The 18,137-nt window shown below is 25.4% G+C and overlaps 1 protein-coding gene across 9 annotated transcripts in view; it reads left to right on the forward strand.

Annotated features, from left to right (window-relative positions):
* LOC130667685 (tropomodulin) overlaps nt 1-16,381 on the forward strand; it is a 41,619-nt gene extending 25,238 nt beyond the window's left edge. For 5 of the 9 annotated variants that reach the window (XM_057469457.1, XM_057469488.1, XM_057469513.1 and 2 more), the window contains exons 3-10: nt 914-1,081; nt 1,154-1,280; nt 1,368-1,588; nt 2,882-3,036; nt 3,115-3,211; nt 3,291-3,438; nt 7,410-7,458; nt 14,203-16,381. In XM_057469457.1, the coding sequence (XP_057325440.1) occupies nt 914-1,081; nt 1,154-1,280; nt 1,368-1,588; nt 2,882-3,036; nt 3,115-3,211; nt 3,291-3,438; nt 7,410-7,458; nt 14,203-14,302 (1,065 nt within the window). In that variant the 3' untranslated portion in view covers nt 14,303-16,381. Of the gene's footprint in view, nt 1-913; nt 1,082-1,153; nt 1,281-1,367; nt 1,589-2,881; nt 3,037-3,114; nt 3,212-3,290; nt 3,439-4,193; nt 4,458-4,553; nt 4,706-5,084; nt 5,164-7,409; nt 7,459-14,202 lie in introns of those variants that run through there. The other 4 variants (XR_008989873.1, XR_008989874.1, XR_008989875.1 and 1 more) reach the window with 4 other exon arrangements.
* Nucleotides 16,382-18,137: the final 1,756 nt, after the last annotated feature.

An 18,137-nucleotide genomic window follows, 5' to 3' on the forward strand; every position in this document is an offset into this window, starting at 1 on the left:
TTAATACTGGATAAATTAATGAGTTTATGATAAAATTGATGAGAAATAAATTTGTAGAGGATTAAATTGTCTACAAGAAAGGTCCTTAGTAATTTTTATGTAACTCTAATTATTTAGGTGCTAGAGTCAATTTAGATTTAAAATTTTTTTGTTGCGTTCTTTTTAATGAACTTGAAATTTAAATACTGGATAAATTAATGAGTTTATGATGAAATTGATAAGAGATAAATTTGTAGAGGATTAAATTATCTACAAAAAAGGTCCTCAGTTAATTTTATGTAACTCTAATTATTTAGATGCTAGAGTTAATTTAAGCTGATAATTTTTAGTTTTGATGTTTTTAATTTAACTTGAAATTTGAATACTGGATAAATTAATGAGTTTATGATAAACTTGATAAGAGATAAATTTGTAGAGGACTCAATTATCTACAAAAAAGTCATTATCAATTTTTATGTAACTTTAATTATTAAGACGCTGGAAGTAATTTACGTAATTTTTATAATAATTGATTAAAATTTTTTTCTGTTCTAAATTAAATTCTAATAAATAATCAGACAAAATTTAAAATTAATAAAAATTCTCTACAAAAATATCAAATTTTAATCTCATTTTGATTTTACCCAAAATTAAAATTTAAAATTTCCAATAAAAACAAAAAAATTACATTACAATAGTAATAAATTTTTAAAATTAACATTACAGCTTAAATAATAAAAGTATATGAAAAATGACCTGATACAATTTTGTAGGAAATAAAATTCTCTACAAAAAAGGTTCTTACAAATTTTTCCCTAGACTCAATACTTTAGACACTAGAAATTAAAAAGCCAATAAATTTATAAATTACTAATTCGTATTCTTCTTTCGTCACAATAATTAAAAAATATATAATTAATATTGATAATTACAGGATAGTTTTATGCCACCATCACAAAGATGTAGTTACGAGTGTGACAAAACCCCAACGGGCCCACTAAACCGTAAAAAATTAATTGAACACATCAATAAACAAGCACTTGAGACTCCAGATATCCCTGAATTGAAACCATACGTACCTGGTATCGTTCGTGGTAAAAAGGTAATTAATTAATTAATTACTAAACTAATTAATGCAATACATAAATAAGAAATTAATAACATAAAATTACAGTGGGTACCACCACCAAAAGAAAATCTCAAAGAAAAAGAAGCTGACGAACAAATATCAATAGATTTAGGTGACGAGTATGAGCAGGCATTGTCATCAGCAACACAAGATGAAATAATTGATTTAGCTGGTAATTATTTATTATTATTGTTATATATACATGTGTAATGTTTTGTTTAATTAAACAATTAAATTGTTTGGTTGTTTGTTTATTTAGCTATCCTTGGATTTCATTCAATGATGAACCAAGATCAATACCATGCGTCTCTTTTGAATTCCGGCCAGCCAGTTGGTCTAGGTTGGGACGGTATTACTAAAGCGAGCCAGCCTAAAGTATTTCCTATGGACCCACCAAATGACACTGATGTTGATCAATCAATAAAACAAGTTCAGAATAATGATATTAATCTTATTGATCTTAATTTAAATAACATTAAAGTGAGTATTTTAATCATTTCATTTTCGTTTATAATAGATTAGATAATTTATGATAATAGTAATTGGGGTAGGCGAATAGTATTCGAAAAATTCAAACTGCTCGTCCATTGATGAATTATTCGTTTGATTTTTAATTATTCAGAAACTTTGTAATTACTTTAAATGTTCGAACTATTTTTCAGTTGACGAATTATTTGAAAGATTCGTAAGTTTTTCAACTATTCGAAGTACTTGAATTATTATCATTTTTTGAAGTATTCGAGATATTCGAATACTTGAAAAAATTTGAATTTGTTGAAGTATTCAAATTATTTGAATTTGGGAAGTATTCGAATTATTGAAAGAGTTTAAAGTATTCGTGTTATCAAATTATTCGAAAGTTCAAATTATTTGAAAGATTCGTAACTTTTCTAATTATTTGAAGTGTTCGAATTATTATAATTTTTTCAAGTATTCGAGTTTTTTAAAGTATTCGAGATGTTCGAATACTTCAAAAAATTCGAATTGTGGAAGTATTCGAATTATTTGAAGAGTTTAAAGTATTCGTAAGTTTTCTAAGTATTCGAAGTACTCGAATTATTCGAATTTTTTTAAGTACCCGAATATTTGAATACTTGGGAAAATTTGAATTTTTTTAAGTATTCAAATTATTCGAATTATTTTAAGAGTTTGAAGTATTCACAAATTTTCGATTAATTCGAATTATACGTCTGTTTACGAATTATTTAAAAGATTCGTAAGTTTTCTAATCATTCGAATTATTATAATTTTTTGAAGAATTCGAGTTTTTTTAAGTATCCGAAGTATTCGAATACTTCGAAAAATTTGAATTTGTTGAAGTATTCGAATTTTGGAAAGATTTAAATTATTTGAGGTCTGAAGTATTCTTAAGATTTCTAATCATTCGAAGTACTCGAATTATTAGAAGTTCTTGAAGTATTCGAGTTAATCGAATACTTTGAAAAACTTGAAGTATTTGATTTAGTTGAAGTATTTGAATTTTTAAAAGTATTCAAAATATTTTTAAGTATTCGAATTATTTGACGAGTTTGAAGTATTCATAAACTTTTAAATTATTCATTGTTTCTAATTATTTTTTAATTTTCCTATTGTTCAATTCGATTTACAATATTCGATTTAAACTTCAAACTCAAAATTTTCGTTCAACTCAAGAATTATTAACAAACATTTCAAATAATTAAAAAATTCACAAATAATTCATAAATTCGAATTATTCGGCCGCCGCTAAACAATAATAAATAATATACAATAATGATTGTTTATAAATTACAGAATATATCTGACGAACAATTCTTCAAATTATTTGAAGCACTAGAAGGTAATACACATTTGGAATCATTGAGTTTAACAAATGTCTGTCTGACTGATCGGACCGCACAAAGATTAGCCGAAGCGATGGAAAAAAATTCAACATTAAGAATACTAAAGTAATTATTTTTCATCAATTAATTAACTCACAAATTCTTAATCAATCAATGATAAATAATAAATAAATTTTTTTTCAGTGTGGAGACTAATTTTATCAGCCCAACAGTGATGGTCAGGCTCATTCGGGCATTACTAAAGACACAATCTATCGAAGAATTCCGTTGTTCGAATCAGGTATTTAATTAGTTATTAAAGTTTTTAATTATTCAATCAATTAATTAATCATTCAATTTCTTTTGATTTATTTGTTTAGAGATCGCAAGTGTTGGGTAATAAAATAGAAATGGAAATAACACAACTGGTTGAACAAAATCCAACTTTATTACGATTGGGTTTACATCTTGAATTTAATGACGCGAGACATCGTGTTGCTGCACACTTACAACGTAACATCGATAGGAGTAAGTACATTTTATTATTAATTATTTATTTAGATAGTATTCATATTTGAGACCAATACAGTAAACGACAGTGACGTTTGACATTTTATTTTATTTTTATGCTTACGCTTTTAAAAAAATCGATTTTTATTTAATTATTTAAAGCTTTATTTTCTTAATTTAAATACTTGCTTCTATCTATCGCTTTTGCTTAATTATTAGTGACTTGTTTTATTAAAAAACAAATTTTGAAAAATAAAAAAATTTTTAAATATTTAAATTTTTTATTTTTGACTGAGTCATCTTATAACCGATGTAAATTCCTCTGGAATGAGTACCCACATGACCATACTTAGAATTCAAAAAAAATTTTCAAAAAATTTTTGTTTTGTCTAGTATAAAAATTATTTAATCAAACATATGGTCGTGGGTACTCATTCATCGAGAAACTTTCAGCTCTATTACTTCTGCTTATTTATTTTTCAAAATAAACGCATTTGGGTCAAAAAAAAAAATTACACAATTTTTGAATTACTAATTTTTATCTAGAGACTTTTATCAACGACGTCATTCCCTCTAGAATGAGTACCCACATGACTATATTTAATTCAAAAATAACATTTTCAAAAAAATCCCCTATAATTTTCTCAAAAAATTATTTTTTCAAAACATATCGTTGTGGGTACTCATTCTACAGGAAATCCAATTCTGTAAAATGTTCTGCCATCAGTTTGTGTTAAAAAATTATTCGTCATCAGAAAATGCATTTTTTCTAGATGGAAGTTACTGTAAAGGCGATTACAGAAGATTCAAATATCAATATAAATATTAAAAAAAAAATCACAATATTTGAACATAATCAACTTCGATGCTTCGTAGTCTAATTTAGTTCTTTAGCCATCACTTCATCTCAGTATCAGTAAATTAATACTAGAATCTTTAAATTTCATAATTTTTTTTTTTTCTTTTCATTTTAATCTCAGGTAACTTCTTTCATTATTCTTGCCCTTTTCTATGTTCATTAATTATTTCATTCTTGTAGTAAAATTTATTAATAAATATTTATAATATATCCATTTAAAATTTTATTATTGACTTAATTAAATAATTTATTTATTTAAATTTTGTTGGAGTAGTTTGTCGTATTGAAGCTTTACTACGAGCTAAAACAGTTGCTATTGGTGCTGGTCCTGGTGGTTTTTCAGTTTTACAAGTTAATGAAAATAATAATAATGAGAGTAATTCTCCTTTATAAAAACCTATTTTTTTTTTTTATATCTTTGCCTCAGTAAGTAAACAAAAAAAATTTTTATGTGTTAATTTTTTTAATTTAACAGTTTTTTGATTTTTTCAAAAATATTTTTTTTTTGTTAATTAAATTTTTCTCAAAATGTTTTATTGAATTTTTGAAAGAATTATTAATTAAAAATTTTTTTGTGCATGAAATTTATTTTTCTATTTGTTATTAATCATTTTGTGTTTTGGTTTTGGCTTTGCTATTAATTTTATATTTTTACAGACTGAAAAATTGACAATCGACTGAAAAAATTGAAATTTTTTTGTAAATATACGAGCATGTTTTGTTAATTATTTTAATTTTTTTACTTATAATTAGGAATAGAATTAATTTATGTGTAAAAGTGAAAATATTTATTATATTTTAACAGTACGGAAAGATCTTGAGTTGCGGCTACAATTCAGATTCTTTAATATGAATCACAGGAAACCCGCACTAATTAAGTAAAGGTAGAGGAATTTTATAAAAATAAAGGGTTTGCACCTTTTTCAAACAAAAACTCATAAAAAAAATTTAACTACTCAAGCATTTTTGGATGTGCAGCAAACTAACAGCAAACTAATCTTCTAAAACATTTTTTTGAATTAACTCGCTCTAAAAAACTACGTTATCAATTTTTCAAATTTCCATACATTAATTATTATTGACCTCAAAATTACGTAACTGATCGAATTCCCTTCAAAATGAGTACCCACATGACTGTATTTTGAATTCCACCAAATTTTACAAAATTTTGAATTTCGTTTTATATTAAAGTTAAATATTTCAAACATATTATTGTTGGTACTCGTTTAACTGCAGGTCTTAAACTCTAATCTCTGCTTACTTATTTATCGACATTTAAATTTTCGTTCCAACAAATTATTTCAAAATTTCAAATTTTTAATTTTTAGCCCACGAACCTTCATATTGACTCAATTACCTTTAAAACGAGTACCCACATGACTGTATTTTGAATTCAAAAATATTTTTCAAAATTTTGAATTTCGTTTCAAATTTAAATTACATATTCAAACATATTGTTGTTTGGTACTCGTTTAACTACAGGTCAAATCTCTGTAATCTCTGCTTACTTATTTTTCGATATTTAAATTTTCGCTCCAAAAAAATATTTCAAAATTTCAAATTTTTAATTTTTAGCCCATAAATCTTCATATTGACTCCATTACCTTTAAAATGAGTACCTACAAGCCTATATTCAAATTTCAAAAATTTTTTCAAAAATTCCCGCCCATTTCTGAAAAAAAAAATACCTAATTGAAACATATCGATGTGGGTACTCATTCTTCAGGAAATTTTGATCTCTACTCCACTATTTCATCAGTTTTTCATAAAAACTATCTCAGCTCATTCAACATTCAAATTTATCTAATTAACAATTTTAATACTTGATAAAAATGAAACATAAATTATTACAATTTACTTGAATTATTAACTAACAATAATAATAACATTTTATTAGATAATCCAAAGGGTTAGTGTTTGCTCATTGGGGAATTTATCGTGATAGACATAATCCCAAAGCGTAGCTCGTTAATTTTGTGAAAACCGTCATATAGACCATAACATAGTCATAGTCAAGTTACGATCAAGACGTGACGCGTTAATTTACACGCCAACGTTAACGCCTTCCATATTTATATACGTATATCTATATATCTATATATCTTCATCCCAATTAAATACATTTACTATTCACTAAAATAATTAAGAAATAAATCAGACTAAATATTTAGAAAAAAAAAACATTTATTTTACCTGATAACAATTTTTATTTTTTCGTTTCATGTCAGGAAATCATTAAACAAAATTTAAAAAAAAAATAATAAATATTTTTATTGCAGTATATTATATATATTTATAGATCTATATTTACACTTATAGGTATACTTATATTATATAAATAAATATATAACCCCTTTGTTATTAAACCCTTGCAATATATAGACAAAGACCCCAGAGACCTTATAACTGACATGTTACGTTACAGGTTGCGTGATGTTGTTTCGACGTGAAACGTCAACCATTTAATTGATTGACGTACAATTTTTTCTTTATTTTTTTCTTTTAATTACACATCGAAAATTTTTAAAATTCATATTAAATTAAATCGTAAATCGGTAAAACGTTTATTTGTTTTTTTTTTTTTTTTTATTAATCGCTAATGTATCGTGATATATATTTATATGATTTAATGACCAAAGTTAATAATATATGTCGTTTTCAAACATTTTGTTTGTGAATTTTAATTTTAATGCTTGCGTTGATTTATTAAAATAAATTTCACTGACAATTTTTTTTTTTTATTAACTAAAAATTATTTATAAAATTTTGAGCATGAATAGTTTTTTTAATTAATAATAAATGTGTGAATAAAAAAAAAATTTAACGATTTTTTTTTCGAATTTTGATTGGAAAGTAAAATTTTTAATTTCAAAATGAATTTGTAACTGAATTATTGAAGATACGATAAAAATGTATGAGTCCAATTTAACAGGAAATTAAATTCTGTAAAAAAAAGATTTTGATAAATTTTGACTTAACTCCAATATTTAAGCCGCAATATTTTTTAATTAAAATCCTGTTTGAGATTTGACTATAATTTAATTAATAAAATGAATTAAAAGTGTGAATTAACAAAGACAAATACTTATTATTAATTAAAATAATAATTATTTATTATCTTGTGTTGTAGTACGAAAATCCCGTCTTGAAGGATCATCTGAGATCAACGACATGTCTCGGTGAGTTAATTAAATTACATATATATATAATTTACATGCATAATTTTCATCACAATATTCATGCTCAGTTCCTATCAACGCATATATATAATATATACCTTATATATTAATCTAATATTATATTATTAATTAATATTCCGATTAATAATAATCCACAATTCCCATTTCCATAATTAATCATTATTAATAATAACAATTAATCATTAACTATTACCCTAAAAAACTACAAAATGCCAAAGAAATCTTTTTACGGAAAAATTTTTCTTAAATAAAGAAAAAAAGTTGGTAAATCCAAAAGTGCACGACTCTTAATGCTCATTTGCAAAAAAAAAAAGAAAATGTACGATAAAACTTTCAAGGGCAATTTTTTTTTTTTCCTTTCTATTACACTAGAAATTCAAATTTTGCTCCAAAAAATAGTCAGATGTATTTTTTCGCGCAGGCGCGACTGGTGTGACGAAAGTATATGTAAAAAACATATATAGATATACAAAATTAGCTAAGTTCTTTTTATTAGTTATAACACCGGCCCACAAAAAAGAAAGTGGTCTGTACTTTAGACCGGACCTACTCATCTTTATGTATTTTGACGCGCTGAATCCGAATCTGAAGTCAGTTTTGTCCGTACACCCGCAAAATTTTGAGTAAATTGCAAAAAAAATTTGGAAAATCCAAAAGTGCACGCCTCGAAAGCTCATGTTATGTTTTTTTTTAAAAGTTAAATTTCGAATAAAATTGAATATCCCGCTCTTTTCCCATAGAAATTTCCATGGTAAATATACGGTAATAAAAGTAAAAAAAAAAATAAATAAGGAGAACATTCCTAATGAAAAATGGCGACAGTGTGTGTTTGTTTACATGTAAGATTGCCGGTTTTAACCGTAATGATTTATTTTTAAAAAAACGAGAAGGCCTACAGTAGTGATTTTCGAAAGGAACCTTCTTTGCTTATTTCTGAAAATTTTGAAAAAAAAATTAAGTAGTTTCGTCAAGTCGTTCTCGAGATATCCGTACCACGCCGTTTTTTTGAACCACAGACTAATGGACGTCCACGATAAATTTTTTTTAATGAACTTTTTTTTATATTAATACATATTAGACAAATTAAAAAAAGTATCAGGATTATTTATTAGTGTTTCAGCTTTATATTGATGTGCTTTTCATAATGTGTAAGAGTAATAGAAAAAAAATATATGCACTTTAATGAGTGGAAATCGTGTGACCTTGACAGGTCGGTTATAAAGCACAACCTCTCCGCTTCGCTTCCGAGGCGTGCAAAACCATAAAAATCGCCAAAAATTAGCAGTTTTGGTAAGAAAAAAATTTATGGAACTATAGACCAAGTATGATTTTTGCACGCCTCATAAGCGGAGCGTTGAGGTTGTGCTCTACTCTGCCCTGTTATGACAAAACGACGTATCTCGAGATACGCTGTTTTGTCGTAACAAAGCTAAATAGGTTTATTCAGTGTCACTTAATAATAGGGTATCATCAAAATTTTACTAATTTAATTAATTACGCCAATAATATTGATCAAATGTGCGTATAAAAAAAATGATAAAAAAAAACGTATATTTTTGCATTGGAAATTTAATTTTTCGAGTTAGAGCGTTTTGTCATAACAATTTTATCTATTTATCAAAAGCATTAGTTTCTTACGATACAAAAAACGTATCTCGAGTTACAGCGTTTTGTCATGACAGAAATTAATTTTTCTGTTAAATTGTACTTAAATTCTGTTAAAACTTTAAATGCTATTTTCTCGAAACTATAATTTTTGAGATACGTCGTTTTGTCATAACAGAGCAGTACTCTCGACATTTCAAAAAAAGTAGTTTTCTCGAAACTGAAATCGATATTTTTTTCTTTATATCGCGCTTACAGGTTAATATGAGTGTACTAATATCAAGTCAAATAATTTGTCAGACACAAAATATAATTCAATAACAATTATTTTGTTTAACATAGTAAATAATATCATTAAAAATGATCTTTCCTGGAAGTCCGTGTGTCTGTGTTTATGGATTGGTGTATGTGGCAGGGAAATTGATCGAAAAAATTATCGTACCGGAATAATTTTTTTTTTATTATCTAAAGTAACATACTACGGACTTTCTCAATTAATATGAGCGTTCAATTCACTGTTGTTTAATTATTATTTATAAAAAACTAATATATGACTGTGTATTTTTTTGTATAATTTGTATATTTTTTTTTTTTTTTCACTGGTGCTATCTCTGACGGACACTTTTGCAAATCTCATATATATAGATATATTCTGTTATGGGCCTTTTACTGGTGCTGCATTCAGACGGCTTTTTTTGGCACAACTCTTTTTTACTTTCTATTTTTTTGATGTCAAAAGTTAACATAAACAGTAGCGTGATAGTTATTTTGACTTCAAAATTAAATAAGTGTTATGAGGCGTGCACTTTTGGTTTTTCCAAACTTTTATGTATTTTGGTCTATTGAATCCAAATCTGAAGTTTATTCAACCACAAGCCATTTAAAATCTAAGTAAATTGCAAAATAACCCCTGAAAATTGCGAAAAATAGCAATTGAAATCAGAAAGGACGTTCCTTATCTTCGTATGGTTTTTAAAAAGATTTTTTGATAGAAATTAAAGTAATCAAGTTCAATCAATATTTTTCATTACTATACGTGCAATTTTCCGCATTAACTTAATTTTTTTGAGGGCTAACGGGCCAAATAAACTTTAAATTTATATTTATTTACAAATTGTTAAAATTTAAAATTAATACAGAATTACAAGACTGGAGGCCATCAAAATCTGAAAATCAAATTTAAATTTATACTCCGCGAATCAAATAACGTAATATATATTTTATTTTGATTTAAAAAATGATTTTCATCACAACATCAATTTTTTGAAATTTTCAGAGATTTTTTGCTGTTTACTTAAATTTTTAAAGATGTATAAGCCAAATAGGCTTAAGATTTAGATTCAACGGATCGAACTACACAAAAATCATGATTGATCTGTCAATCTAGCTGTATAAAATTTATTTTATCACAATAACTGCAATTTTTTGTTATTTTCCGCAATTTTCAGGAGTTTTTCTGCAATTTATTTAAATTTTAAAAGGTTTATGGTTGAATAAACTTCAGATTTGAATTCAGTGGACCAAAATACATAAAAATCATACTTGGTCTATAGTTCCATAAATTTTTTTCTTACCAAAACTGCTAATTTTTGGCGATTTTTATGGTTTCATGCAATTTACTCAAAATTTTGAGGGTGTACGGACAAACGTGACTTTAGATCCGGATTCAGCGCCTCGAAATACATAAAGATAGGTAGGTCTGGTTAAAAGTACAGACCACTATTTTTTTCTGGGCCGGTGTTATAATTAAACGGGGCCGAATTTGATAGCCATTTATGACACACTTCTTTTTCGGCCCTAAAATAATCTTTTAAAAACGAAAGTAATCCAAATAATGGCTTTTTTCTCGAGTTTTTGTGTTTACGGATTACGGACACATTTTCTGCTGCTTAATGGGAAATTTTTTTTTTACATTTTGATGTTTTTTTAGTTATTTAATACATCAAATTGGTCTTTATAAGTAATAAAATTAATCCTTATTAAATTCTCTATCCGATGATGTGTAACTTGGTTAAGCTCCGTGGACTAACAAGAGTAAAACAGTAGCGAAAAAGAGGCAAACTGAATTTTTCGATCGTAAAGCTCACTCTAATGCTTCGCATTATATTAAGAGTCGTGCAAAATAAAAGTAATATAGTTACGGTTGACTACCTGTTATAAGCCAGCCCTCATAAGTCTCTCCCTCAATCAGCAACTACTGAGTCTCAAATAACTTACCCTACTTAACCACTCTCGAGATTTGTATCAAGCAACCCCTTATTAGCATCCGTTGAAATAATCAAAATTATAAACAAAGTTTAGGAAAAAAAAAAAAACTAATGAGGAGAGTTTACTGTTTATATTTCGCGGAGATTTAGCGCTATAAGCACTAGAAAAATCGAGATAACGGCGCGTGACAAAACGTAATGACGTTCAAAGTCATGTAATATAAAACAGGCTTATAACGGGTAGTTTGAACGTTTAAAGACAAAACTAAACGCAGGATAATCAGAAGACTAAAATTCTGATATAAATTTCTTCTATGTACCCGAGACCAGTCTTATGACGAGTAGTTGTGTAGATGAGTTTAAAGTATCGTTTGAAAATGCAATTTTTTTATATGAGTGTAAAAAAAAATATATATAAATGTAACAAGTACAGAAAAAGAAGAAGCCAAACAAACAATTGTTTAAGCCAACAATTTATTTATTGTTTTTTTTTTTACAAGTTGATTTTCTTGAAATGGAGAAAATTTCTATTATTCTTGGAGTACATATATATACATATATATATATATATATATATATATATATATATATATATATATATATTCTAATCCTCTTGAATTGAGTTAACAAATCGATAAAATAGACGAAGAATTCCGTTATCTAGAGAAAGAGAATTTCTAATATATATATAGATAGATATATATATGCATATATATTTATATATATAATACATTAAATCCGCTTTCCTCACGGATTCAAAAACGATTTCATGAGGATTTAGAATTGAATTTTTTATCACTTGCTATATATATTTTTAAATTATATATATATATCCATACATTAAGATGTCAATAATTTTTCAGACTTAAAAAAATTTATTATTACCATAAAAAAACTACAAAAATTAAAATGAAACTAAAAAAGGCTCCGAAATTTGAAAATAAAAAAAAATTATCGCTGGCGGGAAATTTAAAAACAAAGTTTTTTTTAATAATTATTTAGTTCATTTTATTTTTCATTTAATTTCCGTTCTACGAAAAAAAAAATTATTATTATTTAAAAGAAAAGAAAAAATTTGAAGTCGTGATTAAAAACTAAAAAAATTTATTGAAGTTGTGATAATTTATTTCGTAGGTAAATCGAAAAAAAATTCAACTTCATTTTATTTTTATTGGAGAATATAAATCCGCTCGCTGATAAAGTTCGTAGAGTTCTGTATTTGATGGATCCTACCGCGAATAATAATTCACGATATATATATTAATATTTATATTTATGCTTCGGTATTTATTTATTAATTACCATAAAAAAAAAATTATCATAAATTATCGCCGGATTAAATTGTCAATTAGAGTTTTTGATTAATTAAATAATCAATTTAATTAGTTAACTAATTGATTAGTGGACAGATTTATTTTTTTAAATACAAATATATAGAAATATATGTATAAATATAGCAAGCATGTGATATATTATTAAGAAACAACAAAGTAAGTGTGATCCTAATCCTATTTCCTTGCTTATCATACAATACATTGCATTGCTTTATTATTATTTTAATTATAAATAACATAAATCATTTACTATATATATATAAAATACATAAGCTGATGTCTTTGATGTTTGTTTGATCCAAGCGCAGTGTACGTATATAAAAATAATAAACAAAAAACGTTTGTTTAATTCTAGAATACGCGACTCTATTCGTCGTTGATTAAAAAATAATAATAATAATTCTGATATTCTGTTGACTAATTTTTTTTTTTACTGAAATTTTTTCATCACCAGATTTATTAAATTTTTGCAGTAATAATTAATTACAATAATAATAATAACGATAATTAATAATAATGACAGCGAGAATTTAAATCATTAAAAATTGAAAAAAAAAAATATTTTAATCGTAACGATACACATTTCCGGTAATGAACGACTGGGAAATGAGATATTAAAAAAATTATCACGACAAATATTAATGGAAAAAAACTATTTATTTAAAATAAATCGTAATTCAAATTACTCATCGCGTTATCATTATTATTATTGTTATTATTGTCGTTGTTGTTGTTATTGTGATTGCTTTTGTTTATATGAAGAATAGATCTCGAAGGTACACTGACGTATAAATAAAAATAAACAGGGAATCAAAGTATATTGTTTATGATAATGGATCATCAACAAGTTTTACGAATATATAAATATTACGATCGACATTGTATTGGATAAATATTTAACTCGTTCGTAAACATTTATCAGCAACCCCGTACACTCATTCGCACATCTATATATATCGTGATAATAAACACCTGGTACTTTAGTATTCGCGACAAATGAACATTACGCAATTATAAAATCCTTCAATTATTTAACAGTCACAGATAAACTTTTAAAATTCTGCCCGGGTAAAACGCGAAACATGAAAATTTGCCGCCGATTAACTTCATAATTATGACATTTAAACTCATTCTATTGTATATTTATCTATAAAAAATTTCAAAATTATTTATTTAAGTTCATTAGATTAACATGAGGCAAAAAAAAAAATAATGATATTGAAAATTGATGAAAAAAAATTTTGAACCATGTAGATTAATATAAAATTGAATGCCCTTTTAAACGAGTACCAACAAGACATATTTATATATTAATTTATCTGAAAGCTATATATTTAAATATATGTATGACTTTTGATGTATTTAAAATAAAATCAGGTTGTTGGTACTCATTTCAAAGAGCTTACAATTCTCTATACAATTACATGAAAAATTTCAATTTATTCATTTGCTGGTTTTTTTTTTATTTAATAAATAAAATAATATTTAAATAAACAAAATCAGAGACATCGGCTTTGAAATAAATTATTCTATACCACTGATTGTATTATATTTATTTATATTAATGACAATAATAGATCATCAATGACAAAGGATTCACACAAAAATTCAAGTTACAACAACAAAGAATCAACCGGAAAATCATCAACCAACCATGAAGATCATCACGAACGATAAATATTTAAAATAAAAATTTCACATAATTACTCTTTATTTAAGTAACCTCACACAAATTAAATCATTTATAACTCAAAGAAATGCCCAAATGTTGTTAATTATTAATTACTCCACAAGCTAATCACGCAAAAGTTTAAACTCTACCAAATAAAATTTTTTACTCACTATAATAACTTAAAAAACAAATCGTGCAAAAGAAATGGTCGTTTTAAAAAAAATAAAATCCTTTTATATTATTTATAAAACAATTAAGACATGTCATTTACTAATTACTCTATTAAACTTTTATTATAATTATTATATTAATAATAATAATGACTATTAATATATAAATAAAGTATTTAATCATTAAATATTAATGAATAAGTTTATTATTAGTGCTGCTATTTACCAATTAATTAATTAATTATTTAATTGATTAATTAATTAATTAATTAAAAGATAAAATATAATAAATAATAAAGAAATAAATCTGTAAATATTGACTTATAATTGCTGCGTTTTAATGAATGCTGAATTTAAAATCTTATTTTAATAATTAATTTATTAAATTAATAAATTAATTATTAAAATTTTTATTATTTTAGGTTGTTTTTAATTATTTTAAATAAATATATACCAGTAAATATATGTGTGATTGTCTTATTAATTAACGTGAGAATGTTTTAATTATTAATTAATTAATTGGTTAATTAATTATTTACTTTAATTTTTTTTTTTTTTTTTTTTTTGAAATAAGAAAATTTCGAATGAATGAAAAAGTATGAATGTGAGTAAAAAAACTAAATTACGCTTGTAGTTGAAAGAGCAATTAAAATAATTTTGAATACAAATATATATATATATATATATATACTCATTACTCATGACACGTGAATTAAATTATAATTACAGGGGACCGAGTTTCAAATAAAATAATTTTTTTTTTCCATATTGAAGAATTTTCAGTACATTAATATCTTCATATATTTAAAAAAAAAAAAAATCATATATATTATGAGTGAAGTTTGAATTCCTGACAGTACTTGTTAAAATTCTTTGTACTTTAAATTACTGCGCGTTAATTTTATAAAATGAGAATACTCGATTTGAAAGTAATTATAAAATTTCACTCAATTAAATCAGCAAGTGAACAAAAAGTCTCAACAAAAAGGTTCATATTAATGACCTTCAAAATATGCGACAATTTTTAATTGTGCGTTAATGATTTATTTTAAATTTAAATCTAATTTTCACTCTGACGTTTTTGATCCGTTCTGATATTAATTAAAAAAAAAAACTTGTAATTATTTTTTTTAAATGTTCAAGCCAGAAAAATTCTCAAACCGAATTATTTTTGTTCAAAATTTCATGCAAAAGTACTCAGGTAAAAATTTTGATCTTGAAAAAATATTCAATTCAAAGTTTAAAATTTTCCTGAATTTTGAAATTCACTGTTAAGTTTATGAAAATTAAAAAAAATATTTTTTTGAACAGAAATTCAAACAGAAAAAAATATGTGCTGCGAATTTTACCCTCGATCCGTTTAAACGAGACGATTTTTACTCAAAATGATCGGCGTCGTCGAGTTACTGGCGACTGATGGAACGAAATCTAATTCGCGGCACATTTTTTTTTAAAATTCACATATAATTGATTCAATTAAAAAAATACTCTGTCTACTAGATCAAATAATTTTCGGTCCCTTGATGTTAAAAATTTAATAGACTACGAAATTAATTTATTTTATTAACGAGTAGTGACGTTAATTTATTAATTATTATTTTAAAAAATGATGTAATTTTACTTTACATTATCATTATTATAAATTATAAATAATATGGGCCTATATATATTTGCACACAAAATGCCAGAACATAAAATATATATATACGTGATAAAAGGAATTTAAATAATATAATAAAAAAAATAAATGCGATTAAGTTATGAATAAAAATGAATATGCACGCGTATGATAATTTAAGTTTAATAAAAAGCCTTGTTAGCTTTACTATTATTATGATTATTAATATGTAATGAATAATATAAATATTATTATTATTGTAACACGAAAAAATTTAATAAATGAATAAAACTTTACGTTTTTTATTATTAAAAACTATATAAAAGCCATCAATTTTTTATTATTATTTCTTTCTATTACTTCGTTTATTTATTTTCAGACGAAATGAAATTTAAATTTAGTTTTTTTTACATGGAAAGAAATGTACGGTAACAATTACAATATATTATGGGAATGGTTCCCATATCGTATCCCGATAAAAAATGTTTAGATCCAAGCATATATGATTGGATCCAAACAGTCAAATATGCTTGGATCCAAATTTTGGCGCGATCCAAGCGGTTCCAAACTGATCTGACAATATCCGAAAAGATCTTACTATATCTAAGTATATCCAAACAGATCTTGAAATATCAAAAGAGATCCAAACAGATCTCAAAATGTTCAAATAGATCTCACTATATCCACGAATATATAAGTGTATCCAAGCAGATCTGCGTAAATGTCGATCTTTAAAGAAATCTACATAGATTTAAGCACATATATTTAAAGATGTTTCACTACATTCTAATGAATGCATGTATTTGTTTTTGTCTTATTGACAATTTTTAAATATAGTGAAACCTAAAGTTACAATTAACCTTTTCAATAAGACAATTTATAGATAAATTGAGAAAAATATAGATAGCCCGAACTAGGAATCGAACCCAGACCATGTCGGTATCGCGCCGAGTGCTCTACCAGTTGACCTATCCGGTCCTATACTATATTCCGTTCAATTTGATTGAACCAGTCAAAGATTTTTTGTTTCAATTTTTTCAACTTCCCGCTAAGAAAATCAACGATTTTCGAAAAATTCGGGAAGTTATTGTTTTCACCCCGATTTGTGAAAATCGAAATTTCATCAGATGTCGACGTTTTGAGGTCCTAGGAAGCTATTCTGACTATTTTCAGAATCATGTCCGAGTGTCTGTATGTATGTATGTGTATGTGTGTATGTATGTGTGTCACTGGTCTATAACTTTTTAACTAATGAACCGATTTGGATGGTTAAGGCGGCAATCGAAAGAGCTTGTTGGCCATCAACTTTTCTAAAAATTTAAGATCATTTGATCAAGTAGACTCGAAAATATTGGCGAATTACGGAAAAAATTTTTTTTTTAGTTTTTTATTGATTTCTCTGAAACGACTCGAACGATCGACTTCAAAATCTACTTAGCTCTAGAACTTAATAAAACGCGTCGATTGCCGTCCTAGCCATCTCAATCTGATAATTCGTTCGTGAGATATCGCGGGAGAAAGAAATGCCAAAAAACGTTTTTTTTCGAAAACAGTGGGATACAAAAGTATTTTCGAGCTTGAAGAGCTCGAAAATGTATTCACAACAATGTATTCACAAGATCTGAAACCATTATGATCAAGTCTATGTATAGATCTATGATCCATATAGATTTTTATAGCTAAAATAAAAAAAAAAATTTCAAACTTTAAAAACTAAAAACGTTTGATTTTAATAAATATTTCTGGGTCTTGTAAAAAAATTTTTATTAAAATTTGAGATCTACGATCTACACGGAAAGAAAATTATAGCAGCGGTTCCCATAATTTTGTGAAATTTTTTCCTATACCATCATAGGAATTACGACCATAAATTATGGGAGCGGTTCCTATAATTATAGGAATGTTTCCCATAATTATAGGAATAGTTCCTATAATTATGGGAATGATACCCATAACACTATAGGAATGGTTCCTATAATTATAGGAATGGTTCCTATAATTTATAGGAATACTTTCTATAATATTATGGGAATCATTCCTATAATTTATGGG

Source organism: Microplitis mediator, chromosome 1 (genome assembly GCF_029852145.1).
Source record: "Microplitis mediator isolate UGA2020A chromosome 1, iyMicMedi2.1, whole genome shotgun sequence".
NCBI classification, from domain to species: Eukaryota; Metazoa; Arthropoda; class Insecta; order Hymenoptera; family Braconidae; genus Microplitis; species Microplitis mediator.